Source organism: Pelophylax lessonae, assembly GCF_965119305.1.
Source record: "Pelophylax lessonae genome assembly, chromosome: 12".
Taxonomy (NCBI): domain Eukaryota; kingdom Metazoa; phylum Chordata; class Amphibia; order Anura; family Ranidae; genus Pelophylax; species Pelophylax lessonae.
In genome coordinates, this window is record NC_138779.1 from 29770525 (window position 1) to 29788661 (window position 18137).

Genomic DNA, 18137 nt, shown 5'->3' on the forward strand with positions numbered 1-18137 from the left:
TCAGCAAACCTGGGCTCAGGCGCACGTCTCCGGAGCCTGCAGCCACCTGTCCCATACTTTATTAAATTTGGTGGGACAGCTGCAATGAACATAAATTAATCTTTTGTAGGGTAATGTATTGTTAACCTCCTGAAGCCAGTCATGGAAGGTGGGGGTTTGTCTCGCATCCATTGTCATGCTGTCACTTTCCTAGCTAGAAATAGGGTCTCGTGCAGGAAGAGGGTAGTGAATTTGTCCATACTGGTATCTGGGAAAATCCCCAATAAGCACGTCTTGGGGAACAGCGATAAGGGGGAGCCCATAGTGTCATGTAGAAATTTAACAATCTGCTCCCAATATGCCTGAAGCTCTGGGAAGCTCCATAACAAGTGGTAGAAGGTTCCCCGGTCCAGGCGGCACATGGGGCAAAGGTCAGAGGCGTTACGTCTATATCTGGCTGTCCTGAGGGAGGGTGAGGTAGGCTTGGTGAAGGATGTACAGTTGTGTAAGGCGGTCAGACAGTCTGGGGGAAACCAGTTTGCAGGCGTCCAAAGCGTCACCCCACTCATCATCCTCCATTGGGAGTGTCTTATTTAAGCGCCGCAACTTTAAGTCCTATCGTAAAAATCTAGTAAATAGTATAAAATAGTTGCATGGTTGTCATACCTTCAGATAGAAAGCCCCTCGTGTCTTCCTGTGGCTCAACCGTGGATAGCGGTTCCAGCGCTTAAATAAGACTCTCCAACCCGGCAGACATGGGAGTAAGTCACACATGTGCAAGTCACAAGCAAGTCTCAAGTCTTAACCTTCAAGTCTCAAGCAAATCCCAAGTTACTGTGGTGAAAAGCAAGCAAGTCAAGTCGAGTCCCTGCTAGAAGTCAAGTCAAGTCATTTATTTTGGTCAAGTCACAAATCAAGTCAAAATACTGATCTACCCCAATTTTCACCTTTTTAAATCAGTTAAAAGTCAGTGGTCAGGAAAGGTTTTGTTTTATTTTCAACATTAACAAAACTGCTTAGTGCTTTTTTCTTGGCATATTAAAGAACACCACAGTCACTAAAAACATGTTACGTATTTCCATTGTTAAACAGCCAGTGTCCTAAAAATCAGAACACACTGAGGTGTTTTAAGTGACTGTGGTGTCAGAAACATAACAGGCACATTAATTTTGCTTTAACACATCTTGAGAAAATGCAAATATTTAATAACTTTAAAAAGTAAAGTCATTTTGAGTCATATGTCTCAAGTCAAAGTCAAGTCTCAAGTCATGAATACCAAGTCAAAGTCAAGTCGAGTCTTTTATTAATTTTAGTCAAGCAAGTCTCAAGTCCTCAAACTGGGGACTTAAGTCTGACTTAAGTCAAGTCATGTGACTCGAGTTCCCCACCTCTGCTACCCGGAAATAGACGCACGTCGAGTCCGATCTCTAACTGCATAGGCGCCGGCCATGGCGCCTGCGCAGTGCCAAAAACTAAATTGCTGTGTAAACACAGGTGGGTCCAAGAGGGAGGAGCCAGAAAGTTAAGCAGACAAGCCGCGTCCATCCCCGATCCCCCCCTAGGGTTCGCACAACGATCATCTATTTCCAGGTAGTCCCGGAGATGACGTGTCGGGTTGGAGAGTCTTATTTAAGCGCCGGAAGCAATATCCACGGTTGAGCCACAAGGAAACACGAGGAGCTTTCTATCTAAAGGTATGACAACCATGCAACTATTTTATACTATTTTCTAGATTTTTACGATATGACTTAGTCACTTTATTACCCATAGGCTGCAAAGTCTGATCGTTTATGGGCCATGAAAGAATTTTGTGGTCTATATTTTTCTGAGTAATAGGGGAATACTCCAGACCAGGACAATGACCAGAACAATTTCTTTTGACAATCTAAGTTTGTGCATCTCCCTGTCTCCAGTATTCCTGTAGGTGGACAGGCAATCGGTAAGAGATTTCTTTCACCCCTTCCCACATTGAATATCCGTTCACTAGTTCCTTCTTTGAACTGTTTGGGCTGTTCCTGTCTAGGTACAGGCTAAGCCTTTCTACTCTTTATTGTTTTACAGTGTAGTTATATTGGCTTATTTGTATCGTCCATTCTCAGGAACAGTTTACTGTTCAAACAACCAGATTGTTGGTTGGAATATTTTTATATTCTGTGTCCACACTCCCCTCATCAATCTCCTGGCCAGTATTACCTGTCTATTGTTTTAGCTGTATTTTGTTTTTTATAGTCCCTTTATAGGTTAAAGTGGAGTTCCACCCTCAAAATGAACTTTTCCCGGTCCGCTTGCTCTAAATTACCTGAAAAACAATTGGATAATTAATTATTTTTTTTTTTGATTCACTTAACCTTGTATTTAATGAAAATATACTTACCTTCCTTCCTCTTCCTCCCTCTGCGGACACGGCGGCCGACGTCACTTCCTCCTTGCATTGACTCCTGGGAGATAACTGTCTTCGCTCCCAGGAGTCAATGCGCCTGCACCAGTTCCACCCTAAAAATGAACTTTTCCCCGTCTGCTTGCTCTAAATTACCTGAAAACAATTGGATAATTAATTTTTTTTTTTTGATTCACTTAAGCTTGTTTTTAATGAAAATATACTTACCTTCCTTCCTCTTCCTCCCTCTGCGGGCACGACTGCTGACGTCACTTCCTCCTTGCATTGACTCCTGGGAGATGAGCGTCATCGATCCCAGGAATCAATGCGCCTGCACCGGTCCTGATCGTCACTTCCGGTGCAGGCGCGTCATTCCCTGCTAAACAGCTTCTGGGCATGCCCAGAAGCTGTTCAGCAGGGAATGACGCGCCTGCACCGGAAGTGACAAGCAGGGCCGGTGCAGGGCATTCTGGGACTCCGACGTCACCGAAGAGAACGCTCCGGCTACACCTGAGATGGCACTGGACAAGACATTTTCAAGGTAAGTATTTCTTCTAAAAGGTAAGTGAAACAGGGGACAGTTCAGAGGCTATTTTTGCTGAAATGCCCTAGCCCTGACTGTCTCGGGTATTTTTATCTAAAAAACTTTTTTCAGGGTGGAACTCCGCTTTAAATATACTTACCATCTATACCTGTATCACCCTTTTCTTTTGGTTTGAGGGTTTTTTTTCTCCCTCTTCCCTTATTTGGTAACTTCTTTTTTAAATTCAAACTTCAATACATTTTTACACATACAGTATATTCACTCCCGCGCTCGTCCCGGGGAAACGGTTCATTGCTCGCACTTCCAGCATGTCACTCATGGTTCTTGGTGCTGGTCTTATGCTCTGTGGCCAATATGCAAATTAGCTTTGGAATCTGCAATATAGAATACTAAATGTGTTTGCTGACATGTCTTATTTCATGTATATATCTCTAACAGGGTCATTTTTGATCTTCTCTTCAATACATGCTCCTGAGGAAGTGGTGTGCGAACCGCGAAACATGTCGGGCAAGGCCTCTGTTGAGCTTTTTGGCTCTCTAAGCCTATTGTTCTAGAGAGATTTGTTAACTATATGTGGTTGTAAAACTGATTGGTATGTCTGTTGTCTTATATAATTTTTGATTAATAAAATTAATTGAATGTTTTAACTCACTCTATACAATTTTGTATGGTACCATTAAAGTCCCCATAGCCCCCTTCTCTTTCCTTGATTCCCTTCCCCCCCCCCCTTTTTTTCCCCCTCCTCTTCTCCTTCCCTTCCTTTCCCCCTTCCCCCCTGTTCCCTTCCGGTTCCTGTTCCACGCTCCTCCCCCTTTTTTCCTATTCGGACTTGTCAGTCCTTTTTGTACAATGAACAACTAAATTGGGATGTAGGTACCATTAGTTATATTTTTTTTATTCATCCCAACACAATCAAATTCCCTTCAACAATGGGGCATAATTTCTGTTGCTGACAACAACAACGGCATTATTTCTCCAAATGACACCAACGATGGGGCACTATACCTCCCACTGACATCAATGATGGGGCACTATACCTCCCACTGACATCAATGATGGGGCACTATACCTCCCACTGACAGCAATGATGGGGCACTATACCTCCCACTGACAGCAATGATGGGGCACTATACCTCCCACTGACAGCAATGATGGGGCACTATACCTCCCACTGACAGCAATGATGGGGCACTATACCTCCCACTGACATCAATGATGGGGCACTACGCCTCCCACTGACATCAATGATGGGGCACTATACCTCCCACTGACATCAATGATGGGGCACTATTCCTACCCCTAATGCTTAAGATGCACTGTTTACTCCCACTGACTCCAGGACAATTTCTACTCACCCAGTCTGGCCCACCTAAAGTCTAAAGGACATTAAACTGGCCTTTTGTTTAGAAATTTTGGAGACCCCCTGACCAAGAGCAATGATGGGTTACTATTCCTCCCACTGATACCAATAAGACTGCACTGTTCCTCCCAGTGACACCAACTGTGGTGCACTGTTCCTCCCAATGACATTAACTATGGTGCACTATTTTTCCCACTGATACCGAAAATGGGGCTCTATTCCTCCTCCCACTGACCACCATGTCTGGGGCATTTTTTACTCCCACTGACACGGGACATTTTCTACTTCCACTGGCCACAATCCGGCCCCACCTAAAGTCTGAAGGACAGCAAACTGGCCCTTTGAAAAGTTTGGAGACTCCTGGCCTATAGCAACCAAAGAGGTCCCAGCTCTATGGAAAGAGAGAATTTTGGTGGCTATGGACATATTCAGTTGTAAGGTACACCCTAAAGCCGGCCATAGATGGAATCTTGGCTGATTCAGCAGGGCCTGGCTGAGATTCGATCCATCTATGGGCAGGCGATTGGTACCCAGGTCAATCTATCGAAGTCTGTAGGGTTTTTTACATGCAATCACTGCCTGTGGCAGAACACAATAGCGCACTGCAGGAGTGATTCCCCCATCAACAGTGACTGTGTTGATGGGGGAATCAAGCGATTTTCTTTTCTAACATTCCTCCTGGCCTGTGTATATGTTTACCTATTTTCAGCCGCTCTGGTCTGGTCATGTGATCCTCTGTATCAGTCAGCGCTGGCTGCAGGGGAGGGGAGAGAGCACTCGGCAATGGCTGTGAATCCCAGGAGTGGTGACCTCACCCATAGGCTCCCATGTTCCAGCCATTGTTGGCACTCCCATGTATCTGCTGTTGGCTAACACAGGGAGAGGCGGATCAGGTGGACGGACCTGAGCAGTCTTAAAAAATAGGCAAGCCTACCTATGCAGGGTGACTGGTTTTGTCTCCGCTCCCTTCTGTAGTTTCCTGCAGGCAACCTGTAGTGGGTGGAGCCTGCTGGCCCCTCCCACAGCTCTATCCTCTGCACAGGCACAGTTATGATGTCACTGCTACTTTAACTAAACAATATCTGGGTTTGAAAGGCATTTGGTGCTCACAAAGTGGTTTTATCCTTTGCGGTTATTGAGGAATATATCTAAATGAAAGTTTTTGTGCCCAGAGTTCCATTTTAACTCTATGGCTAATTTTTTATTTGATCCACAAAAGAACACCAACCCCACATGCGTATTCTGAGCCATGTAATAAGTAGGACATAAGGAAAAGAGGGGAGGAAAGGGGATGTGGATTAAAGGGAAAGAAAGGGGAATTTGGGACTTTATATGAAACTCGTGCCATTGAGTCTCCATCCCTATGTATATGAAAAATATTCTGAGCCATATTTAAAAATTACAATTGTGAATATGTTAAAATCATTGCTTTCATTCTTCCTTAAAAGTCTCATGTGTTTGGTGTTACAACATTATATGTATCGTCCACAGTATCTTCAGTTCCGACTGGCAGAGATGGCGACACAGCTGGTGACGGCGCGACTTATAGTGAGACATGCGGCACAGGCACTCCAAGAGGGACATGGTGATGCGGCGACTCTCTGTGCTATGGCAAAGCTGTATGCCACAGATGAGTGCTTTAAGGTGGGTCTGAGAATCCAGCGTCTCTCAATTAGATGAAGGAAAAAAAAGGGGGGGGATTTCTGTGCTAGAAAATGATGAAAAACAGTGAAATACCAAATAATGTGTAAAGCTGCTAACACTGATCCACAGACAATGATCAAACCAAATATATATAAATAGTGTAGCGCTAAATCATAAAATGACATATATCACACAATGACAGCAATATATACAATATAAATGTAATAAATTATGATATAAAAAATGTGCAAATAAGTGAAAAATTAGGTCCATATAAAGAAGGTCCATATAAGTAAAAACAAATATGATGATGAACCCAGGAGTGCACCACAAGTCCCAGCAGGTGTAAAATAATCCAAGAATTCCTCCCCTCGTGAAAGCAGCAGGAAGACAGAAGGGGACACCACAGTGCAAAGGGATAAGGAGGCTGCTTACCGGAAATCCATGGCCATTCAAGCTAATGAAATGGCCCCAAAAGCATGAAGCGTATCAATGACCCCAGGGTCATAAACTGGCACGGATCACCTCCCGGGCAAACAATCCTCACAGTTCAGTCAGACACCCAGCAAGATCAGGTAATTTGCAAGAAATGAAAGGGTGGAGACACATAGCGTAATCCAGTATAATTAATATAAAATATTTATTAAAAAGTAACTTCCAAACCTATAAGGTAAAAGCGCATTGTCATGGTAATCCACGAGGCTGGTGTGCGGACCGCGGCGTCCCGCATCCTCGCTGTAGCAAACAGATAGGGGGCGTGTTGATGTCACGTCTGGTACTGTCCTACGCGTTTCGTCATAGGGTGACGTCTCACCAGGAGTTGGGGGTAGAGGGATGTCCAAAGTCACATGACAGAAAATTGTCTCTACTATTCAAAAACCAAATGTCTGTTGCCGACATCCCAGGTTAGTATGAAAAAAAAACAGAATCCCCCCCATAGATGAGTGGGACTACAGAGGCAACCAGTACACCATCACAGTGTCATGATGTACTAGTTGCCTCTAAAGTCCCACTCATCTATGGGGGATTCTGTTTTTTTCAAAGTCGCATAATAATTCGCACAAGTGTGAATGGGGTGTAAGACGTGAATTTAGGCAAAAAGGATTTCCATTTACTTTGAAAAAATATTCTTTCGCTTCCTGATATGTCTAGAAACAGGAAGTGAAGGAAAATTTCCCCCTTGGTGTTTTAACATTTTCTACTCTATTTAAAAATTTAAAAAAAAATAGATTTAGAGTTCTAGATATTCTGAGTTGTAGAATAAGTTGTAGGAATTGTACTCATCATTCTATGATTGCTGCAGGTCTGTAACCAGGCGCTGCAGATGCATGGAGGATACGGTTACCTGAAAGATTACGCCGTTCAGCAGTACGTCCGAGACATCCGCGTTCATCAGATCCTCGAGGGTAAGTTTTTGTTGCGATACAGTTTAACTGTTTTGTAAGGCTAGGTTCACATTACTGCGGGACAGGAATCCACCCCCCTACCCATCAGCAGACGCACCACATTTTCGAGTGTTCCAAACGCTGCGGCACCATGCGGCTCGGTGTGGTGCGATTAACCACCGCCTGTCTTATTTTAAAATGACAGCGGGCGAGATCACCTCTCTTTCTGGGGCGACGTCATATGATGTTGCCCCAGGGTCAACATGGAGGCGTGCAGCGATCGTACCGTGTTCCTACGACATGGCGTGACCCAGATCTTTACCCATGTGGTCGGCTGTGTCCAATCACAGCTGGTCACATGTCAACACGGAAGTGCTGTTTATCGGCTCTCCTCCTCTCACACGGTCAGTGTGAGGCGAGAAGAGTGGATCAGCGGCGTCTCCTTGCAGGGGAGGCTATACAGATAATCAGGGCATTGATTATCAGTGCAGCCCCATCAGTGATGCCAATCAGTGCCGCCTATCATTGCCCATCTGTGTGGCATATTAGTGCCTCATCAGTGCCACCTAATCAGTGCCTATCAGTGCCACCTCATCGGTGAAGGAAAAAAATTTACAAAAAATAAACTTTTTTTTTTTTTACAAATTTTAATAAATTAAATTATTAAAATAATTTTATTAACTCTGGGTGTAGAGTTTGATAGGCTGCATTGGCCTTCCAACTCACCCATTGAGTTTAATGGGGGCTGCATAACAAATGCAAACTGAACGCTCAACTCGCAGTTGCGTCATGGTCCCTCAATTGTCATTTGGCAATTTAAAAATAAAAGTAAAACCAAAAAAACAGGGGTTCAGGAGGTGGTAGTAGCACCGTCTAAATGCCGGTCAGCAGCAGCTTTGCTGCCCTCTAAAAAGCAACCCCTGGTGGATTGCATTTTTGAGGGCAGCAAAGTGGTAAACACGGTCGCTAATGTAAAAGAAGTCTTAGCAAGGAATTTACTATAAATGGAGCAGACAGAAGTAAGAGCAGTTGTACATAGTAACCAATACACTTTTAGCTTCAGCTTGTTCTGTTAGGCCCCTTTCACACCGGGGAGTCCATCTGCGGACTCCGTTTTTCTCAGCGGGGTATCGATCTGCCGATCCCCCGCTGAGCAGGCGGATGGCAGCTCTGTCTCTGCGCTGTGTGCGGAGACAGAGCTATCAGGTCCCCGCTGTTCTCTATGGGGGAATTGGATGCGAATGGACCGTCTGTCCGTTCTCATCCGATCCCATCCGATCCGCTGGACGGATGGAAAATAGGGTTTCCATCCATCCAGATTTGACTGATCGGATCGGATGTCAGCGGACATGTCTCCGCTGACATCCGATGCCCCATAGACATGCATGGGGCATCCGTTCAGATCCGCCAAAAAAACGGACAGGCGGATCGGAACGGACCGCCTGTATGAAAGGAGCCTAAAGCTTTAAAAATAAAAGCTAGAAATGGATTGCCATGCACAGCTACTCCAGTTTCTGTCTGCTCCGGTCTTAGTAAATGTCGCATTTAGCGTTGAACATTTGCGTACCACAGACATCCCCCTTTCACTCTATTATTTTAGTTTTGGATTTTGTACTTAACATTTGGATCTTGTACTTAAAGCAGAACTAACCCTCCTATCCCTAAAGCCTGGTACACACTAATAGTTTTTTTTTTTTTTTTTTTTTAGGCGGGTTGAACAAAAAACAACTGACAGCTCCTGTCGGAGCAGCTGTACTAACAGTCCGATGTTTGTTAGTACAGCGATCTCCCAGGCTGAGCCGATGCTCCCCCACCAGATCATTCTGGGCAGCGATGTCCGCCATTGGCTGGGAGCGCTGAACGGGAGTCAGCGGCTGCTGGTTTTCCAACATGCTCATCTGACAGATGCTGGCCAAACGGCCTGCTTCTGTTGGACTAACTGACCTACACACGGGGCAGAATGTCGGACAGTTCTTTGTGAACTGGCTGATGTCTCCCGACTTTCACGTCCATGTGTGCTAGACATTACATCAGGGGTGTCCAAACTTTTGACCTTCCTGGGCCACTTTGGAAGAAGAGGAATTGTCTTGGGCCGCACATAAAATACACCAACAATAAGGATAGCTGATGAGCTGCTGGACGTAAATTGCCTCCAGCAGGGATCACGGCAGGTAATCGCTGGCTGTGTAGAGAGCTGTGAATAGGCGTGGTTGCCGGATTACTGTCATTATAGCGTACGGGGCTGACAGCCGCACCTACCCACTGAGAGCCGCAAGAGGAACTGCACTACAATTCGCTCCGGCCCAATTCGCCAGTGTGAATGTAACCTATGTATGCACTGTTCGGGAAGGTGGAGGGGGCGGTTGTGGGCGAAGGGTGCGCAATTAAAATCTGGGGGGGGGGGGGAGGGGGGGCGCGGCCCACCCCAGCACCCCTCAGATCCAGCCCCCTGCGTGGTGCTATTGCAAACATGGCAGTCACGGGCATCCTGCCAGACGGTCAATGTAGGCTATGTTTGCACGTCCTCCCCGACATCCCTACATATGTGTATGAGCCCAGCTTGTCTGTGTCGGCCTCTGTGGCTGCTGTGCTTGCATGGCATCCTTCCAGACGGGCCGGGGCCGCAGGTTGGACACCCCTGCTTTATAGCCATAGAAGCTACCATTTTAACCTCTGTTTGATCTGTAGCTTCCATGGTGCTGCCCATGTCACCAGGTAATGCACCACGCATTTGATGACTTAACAGTTTGAGAGCACAAGAAACTGACAATTGGGTTCAGTTCTGCTTTATTTCTGAAAATGAAAGTCTGTTTCAGTCCTTGAATTGTCTAGTTAATGTTTCTTTTTCTTTGTCCTATCAGGGACCAATGAGGTGATGCGGATGATCGTGGCCAGGAACCTTTTGCAGGGATGAGACGGTGACATCGGGTTATTGAGGACTTCTCTCCATCATATGGTTCCTGATGACACAGGGACCTTGCCTCAGGGGATCAGATAAAACCATCACCAAACCTCTCCATATATGGTGTTAGAGGCAGGTCTGGGATCTGGGGGCTTTTCTATGGGTGTCGGACTCTGATCGTCTCTGTTTTGAGGTGTAGCCATTGCTTGCATTGGAAGTGGTTTTGTGGCTGGATCCTGTATGGCTAAGGGATCCCCTAAGTAGAGAAAAGTAACCTCACTGAGGCACGAGGCGCACAGTGCACCAGGGGGATCTCCTAAACTGAACATTGGATGGACTCGTGAAACGGCCGCCTTCAGCTTCATTATGATGTTATATTCTTTTTTTGTATAAATGGACTGGGGTGTTTTTTCATTGCTGCCTTCCTGTCTGAACAAAACACAGAAGGTTTGGTATTAAATATATATTTAACAAATTGGATTGGAACATTTCCTTTTTATATCCCAAGTAGATACAAACCCACTCACTGAAACCTCCTATAAACGTTATCATTGTTAACCTTTTGGCGTTGGCACCTCCTGACCCTTTAAGAGGTTTAGGATGCCTGGAGGTGGGGGCGGGGTTTATGATCATGTGGCTGCCATGATTGGCTGTCTAGGCGGTCACATGACCGGAAAGCTCCCAATCGCAAGTTGCGATGGAACTTTCCATTAGCTGCCAGTAACTGTGTCGGGAGCGCGCAGGGTATTCACACTAATCCACACAAATATGCAGCTGCTAAGCGCCAAGGCCCACCCGCCGGGAAGCTGTGTATTTGCTTACGGCAAGCGCCAAGGGGGTTAAAATAATCCCTGGTAAACCTGCTATAAAGACCCTTGTTTGGGCTTTTCCTGTTATAGGGTGACAACGCTCTGTCCCTGTCTCCCAGTTGTGCTCCTGCGTTGTCACCGTCACTTGAACTTAAAGGGTAACTCCACTTTCCTGGGGAAAAAAAAAATTAGCAAATAAAGAAAAAACAATATAGCGTATACAATTGTGACACAAATCATATTGTAATTGAATGTTATAAAAACTTACCGTTCCTTTTCAATATGTAGCTGTTGTAAATTTCTAAAAATGCAATATGGCGACCTGGAGCTGTTCTATACACAGACCGTATACTGACCACACCCCCAGAAACATAATTTCCTGCTTGTGTGATTGGCTCACCAATTTTCCCAGAAGTCTGCACTAAGATACAAGTCAGATTTCTGGCATCCCCTGCAACAAAAATGTCATTTTTGGTGAGATACTCCCACTAGGAACACGTCTAAAGGGATGCAGGCCCAGCAGATTTCCTTATTAGTGCCCTGCAGCTGCCACAGCTGATAGATAATTATGAAACCACTCCCATTAGACCCACCCAGCACAGAGGAACACACAATGATTCCTTCAGAATAGCAAAAGGTAGGAATCGGCAACAAAGTTTGTTTATAATCCTTGTAATGTACAGAGATCACCCAGAGGGAATGTTTATTTCTCAACAAAAGTGGAGTTACGCTTTAAAGTTGTTGTAAACATGAAATATGAACAAAGGAAATCCCTCTATAGTGTGTACTTATCTTAAGTAAAAGCACTAAGCCCTGGTTCATACCAGTGCCGCTTTGAAATCGCGCTACTTCAGCACAATTTCAAAGCCGCACATCTGTGCGATTTGTACATCCAGTTTCACTGCGGCTTGCGACTTCATTTAACAGAAGTCAAAGCAAGATGCAGTGAAATTGGAAAAAAGGTACTGCAGAAACCTTTGTCATGATTCAGGGCAATTTGAACAGTTCCATTGCAGGCAATGAGGTGCGATTTGTCATGTGATTTGGAACTGTGAGATTGCATGACAAACTGCACCGGTGTGAACGGGGCTCAGTGTCATTTCTGCCTGTTGCCTCCTTCCTCTGCTATCCGCATGAATCACTTCTGACAAATTTTCCTGACACCAAGACAAAAATGGTGACAGGGGAGGGAACTCCAGCGGATTGACAGCCTCAGCTCTGTTCCTGTGTGATGTGTGAGGGGGGGGGGGGTGTCCCTTTCCTCCAATCAGCTCTCAAAGCTCTCCTCACTAAGCTCTGCAAAAGTGTAATTTCAGCTTTCCACCCACTTTTTTCTGAACACTCAGACAAGCTTGATAATTCTGGATTTCGAGTGGATGTAGAGAAGAAAAAACTGCTGGTTTGTCATTACGGTAATATTAAACCCCAGGGTCCAGACTTACATTAGCTGTTGCTCGTCTTTCCTTGACAACGTTGTGTTCCTCCTGCTCAGGTCCTACTTTTGCTGTCCCCTTTTTCCTTTTGGCGGGTGTCATCTTGCCATTTCAGTATAAAAACAATTGCACCAAATAGGCGTGTCGAATGAAGCGACTGTGTGCACCGTGGCCACTGCCAGAGGCCAAAGCAGCACTGTACATAAAAGCCAGGCCTCCCGATTCCCGTCGAGAGTCCCACTCCCGATTCCCGTCGAGAGTCCCACTCCCGATTCCCGTCGAGAGTCCCACTCCCGATTCCCGTCGAGAGTCCAACTCCCGATTCCCGACGAGAGTCCCACTCCCAATTCCCGACTCACAAGACGACCGCCCACGTCCAGAGCAGAGACAGCAAAAAAGAGCACCCACTGTGAGTGTGTAGTGTACATTACAACTACAGCAGGTCTGAGGCCTCCCCTCAGACCACCGTCCATCCAGAGCATTGTGTGTGCATTACAGGCCTCGTTTGACCACTGGCAGTGGCATCCAGGGCGCTGAGCATTACAGGCCTTCTCAGACCCCCATCCAGAGCACTCTGCAGCATTACAGGCCTCTTCAGACCACCATCTAGAGCAGGACTTCCCAAACTGTGGTTCGGGACCCTCTGGTGGGTCGCGAGCCGCATCTGAGTGGGTCGCCGACAACGGAGCAGTCAGATCAGCAGTGAGGGGAAAAAAAAAAATTACCGTTTAATAATTTAATATGCCCACTAGGGGCGCCGGACGTATTGCTGGGGGGGGTCCGGGGGTTCCCGTCTGACGTCGCTGGGGGCGGTGACTGACGCACGCACCGTCCGACTCAGTCACCTTCCCGCCCGTTCCGCCGCCGCCAGCAAAGAGAGGAGCAGCGCGCCGGAGTGTGGAGTGACAGGAGTCGAGCCAGCCCACTGCCCAGGACAGCAGATTGAAGCCGCTGCAGTGGGTAAGTAGCAGTGCTGTGCCATGCCTGTACATACTGTGACATGCCTATACCTACTGTGCCATGCCTGTACCTACTGTGCCATGCCTGTACCATCACCTGTGCCATGCCTATACCTACTGTGCCATGCCTATACCATCTCCTGTACCATGACCTGTGACGTGCCTGTACCATCACCTGTGACGTGCCCGTACCATGACCTGTGCCATGCCTATACCATCATCTGTGCCATGACCTGTGCCAGGCCATTGAAAGGGGGCATGCTGGCATCTCTGCATTGAAAGGGGGCATGCTGGCATCTCTGCATTGAAAGGGGGCATGCTGGCATCTCTGCATTGAAAGGGGGCATGCTGGCATCTCTGCATTGAAAGGGGGCATGCTGGCCTCTCTGCATCGAAAGGGGGAATGCTGGCATCTCTGCATCGAAAGGGGGAATGCTGGCATCTCTGCATCGAAAGGGGGCATGCTGGCTTCTCTGCATTGAAAGGGGGCTTGCTGGCATCTCTGCATTGAAAGGGGGCTTGCTGGCATCTCTGCATGGAAAGGGGGCATGCTGGTCTCTCTGCATTGAAAGGGGGCTTGCTATACCTTTAATTCTGTAGCGCTTTACAATTCAATTACAAGCAAGTGGGTCCCGAAAAAAATCTGTATTCATAAGTGGGTCTCGGCCCAAAAAAGTTTGGAAAGCCCTGATCTAGAGCACTCTGCAGCATTACAGGCCTCCTCAGACCACCATCCAGAACACTCTGCTGCATTACAGCCCTCCTCAGACCACCTTACAAAAACAAAAAAAATCCAACAAAAATTGGACGTTGTGCTCAACAAATGTATAGCCTGCACATCCAGCTTTTGTCGTATAAAAATTTGTAATCGGCTGTTGAAAGCACCATACTAACGATCCAAAAATCGGCAGATTGTCGGACTAAATTTTACATCCAATTTTTATATTGTGTGCAGGCCTTTAGTCCCTGGTTCCATAATATCTCTCATCTGCTGCAGCGCTGCTTTCCCAGAATTGAAATATCTCACCAAAAAATATATAGAGGGATGTGGTCAATGGGAGGGGCAATGTCAATAATTTTCGCATGGCACAGGGTGCCTAAAGACCTAAGAAAAAAGAAATGCCGGCTCACGAATGCTTCATATTGATGTGATTTTATTCCAGCAGGACAGCAGTGTACAACATGGTAAAATTTCTAACGCGTTTCGGCCGTAGCCTTACTCGTAGCATACAAAAAATATAATAAAACCAGATTTATGTAGGTACAAAACAGCCCTGTCAAATAGGAGCAGGTTATTCTTGATTGCAATTAAGATAATTGAAAAACACACAAGTGGGATGTTGAGGCCAGTTTGAATATATTTATAATCTTTATTTTTGGCACTGTCTACCGGGTCTATCTGCTCACTTGGTATTCACATTTTTTGGTTTCCTTCTCGGCTAGCTTGGACACATTACCAGATTTTTCTTAATGTACAAAATAAAGAATTGAGCCTCATATCGCTATACATGTAGATCTTTTTGGTCACAGTGTGCCTCCACTATTATCTTCTGGATTGTTTTTGTGGGTTCCGGTGTGTATTTTCGACTGGGTTTATATTCCCCTCTTGGACTGGGGGGTCTTCCATGCCACAGCCCCGGATCAGCCTTTGCTCATTGCGTCTCTGCTCTCCCTTTCCAACATTGGACCTTTTTTAGATGGGTGACATTATGAATCAGCAACCAGATTATTTCCAACTAAGGTAGTAATACGTTACACATATCTTTTAAATAGATTTAAATATCCAAAGAGATTTATGTATTCTAATACAAATTCATATTTTTAGACATATTATTTTTATCCAAGCTCCTGATGAATGGACGGAGGTCCACGAAACGCATCGAGCCTACAAGAAATCAAGATGTACAAATGTATTGGATGTATTATTTAGAGATTGTCAGTCCACAGATATTAAGATGTATTATTGAATCATACATATTTATTAAGATCGATTTAAAGTTCCTTGAAACTTTTTATTAATTATTTATTGTGAAGTGTATAAATTATCATATGTCAGTTTTCTGTACATATGTATGTATTATAATTAGGGATAGACCGATATGCACTTTCCCCGATATATCGGTATCAGCCCTGGAACTGGCCGATATTGCCGATATTTTTGTGACGTCATTCTGTCTTCTTAGGCCGCCTCCCTAGCCTTGGACAGCCTTGTCTGGAGTCGGGACTAGTCTCGCGGGAGTGTATCACAGCCATACACCCACCCACAGCAGCCCGGAGCCAGCCAGCCTCCCACATCCACAGGCCTTGTACCAGCCAGCCAGTCACAGGCACTGTACCAGATAGCTGCCATGGCCCTGGTATTTTTTTAACGGTGGGCGGTCTGCTTTAACATAAGGGTGGTCTCAATGGCAGATGCACCGTGGGATCACCTTTATGGGTGGCGGGAGAGGTGTCTCCCCCTCCCGCCGCTTCCCAGTCGTTTTCCCCGCTTACCGGACCCGCTGGTGGCTGGGAAAAAAAACAATACAGTCCACTCTCCTCTCAGGCAGGAAGTCGAGTGAGGGCAAGATGGCCCCCACTCGACTCTATGGCCTTGGAGGACTGGAGCTACGTCATATGTCGCTTCCTAGCAATGGATTTAAAGAGCCCATTTTTTTCATGAAAAAAAATTACTTTTTTTTTATGTGTAGATGTGAGATCTGAGGTTTTTAAAATGTTGCCTATGGGGATTTTTAAGTACCAATGTTTGTCGCCATTCCACCAGCATGCGCAATTTTGAAGCATGACATGTTGGGTATCTATTTACTCGGCATAACATTATCTTTCACATTATATAAATAAATTGGGCTAACTTTACTGTTTTCTTATTTTTTTAATTCAAAAAAGTGTATTTTTTCCTACAAAATTGCATTTGTAAGACCACTGCGCAAATACAGTGTGATAAAAAATTTTGCAACGATCTCCATTTTCTTCTCTAGGGTCTCTGCTAAAAAATATATATACAGTGCCTTGCGAAAGTATTCGCCCCCCTTGAACTTTGCTAACTTTTGCCACATTTCAGGCTTCAAACATAAAGATATAAAACCTGTAATTTTTTGTGAAGAATCAACAAGTGGGACACAATCATGAAGTGGAACGAAATTTATTGGATATTTCAAACTTTTTTAACAAATAAAAAACTGAAAAATTGGGCGTGCATAATTATTCAGCCCCTTTAATTTCAGTGCAGCAAACTCTCTCCAGAAGTTCAGTGAGGATCTCTGAATGATCCAATGTTGACCTAAATGACTAATGATGATAAATAGAATCCACCTGTGTGTAATCAAGTCTCCGTATAAATGCACCTGCACTGTGATAGTCTCAGAGGTCCGTTTAAAGCGCAGAGAGAATCATGAAGAACAAGGAACACACCAGGCAGGTCCGAGATACTGTTGTGGAGAAGTTTAAAGCTGGATTTGGATACAAAAAGATTTCCCAAGCTTTAAACACCCCAAGGAGCACTGTGCAAGCGATAATATTGAAATGGAAGGAGTATCAGACCACTGCAAATCTACGAAGACCTGGCCGTCCCTCTAAACTTTCAGCTCATACAAGGAGAAGACTGATCAGAGATGCAGCCAAGAGGCCCATGATCACTCTGGATGAACTGCAGAGATCTACAGCTGAGGTGGGAGACTCTGTCCATAGGACAACAATCAGTCGTATACTGCACAAATCTGGCCTTTATGGAAGAGTGGCAAGAAGAAAGCCATTTCTTAAAGATATCCATAAAAAGTGTTGTTTAAAGTTTGCCACAAGCCACCTGGGAGACACCAAACATGTGGAAGAAGGTGCTCTGGTATCAGGTATCAAGTGCTGGAGGCCAATGGAGAGAGGGCTTCCCTTGCAGCTAAGTGCCAAACTCCCCTGGAGATGAGACAGGAGGAGTTAGGCCCAAAGTCGCACAGGTCGCCTGCAGAGTTGCTTGCAGAAAAGGGTTCAGGGATACCGCTGTGGTGCTGCGGGGTTACTGCAGGCAGGTGGCACCTGTGAGACGAAGCAGGTACTTAGGATCGCTGAGACAGAGGGTGGTTGATTCAAGCTGAGGTTCGATGCCAGGTGGGTAGCGGAGGAGACAAGGTCAAGTGGTAGCCAAGGTCTGGACAGGTAGCAGGCAGAGGAGATCCGTTAAACAAGCCGAGGTCAAAGTCAGGAAGCAAGCTGGAGATGGAGGTGTAACAAGCCGGGTCAGGAACCAGGAATCACAGGAAACAGGATGTTGGTAGAAGCTGAAGATCAAACAGCACTTAGAGAAGGGCTGGCTTCCTTATAAAGGCCCAGTTAAGGGGCTGACAGAGTTGCTGGGTCCTAGAGCCCTTCTCCTATTCTGAAGGATACTGGGTCCTAGAGCCCTCCTGCTATTGGTACCCTGACATCTGGTCAGATGAAACCAAAATCAAACTTTTTGGCAACAATGCAAAACGTTATGTTTGGCGTAAAAGCAACACAGCTCATCACCCTGAACACACCATCCCCACTGTCAAACATGGTGGTGGCAGCATCATGGTTTGGGCCTGCTTTTCTTCAGCAGGGACAGGGAAGATGGTTAAAATTGATGGGAAGATGGATGGAGCCAAATACAGGACCATTCTGGAAGAAAACCTGATAGAGTCTGCAAAAGACCTGAGACTGGGACGGAGATTTGTCTTCCAACAAGACAATGATCCAAAACATAAAGCAAAATCTACAATGGAATGGTTCACAAA

At 45.7% G+C, this 18137-nt stretch overlaps 1 protein-coding gene across 2 annotated transcripts in view; it reads left to right on the forward strand.

Moving 5' to 3' along the window:
- The window catches only part of ACAD8 (acyl-CoA dehydrogenase family member 8), a 72680-nt gene extending 62364 nt beyond the window's left edge, over positions 1–10316 (forward strand). For both annotated transcript variants that reach the window (XM_082273134.1, XM_082273135.1), the window contains exons 9-11: positions 5752–5904; positions 7208–7310; positions 10151–10316. In XM_082273134.1, coding sequence (XP_082129260.1) covers positions 5752–5904; positions 7208–7310; positions 10151–10203 — 309 coding nt within the window. In that variant the 3' untranslated portion in view covers positions 10204–10316. The remainder of the gene's footprint in view (positions 1–5751; positions 5905–7207; positions 7311–10150) is intronic.
- Positions 10317–18137: the final 7821 nt, after the last annotated feature.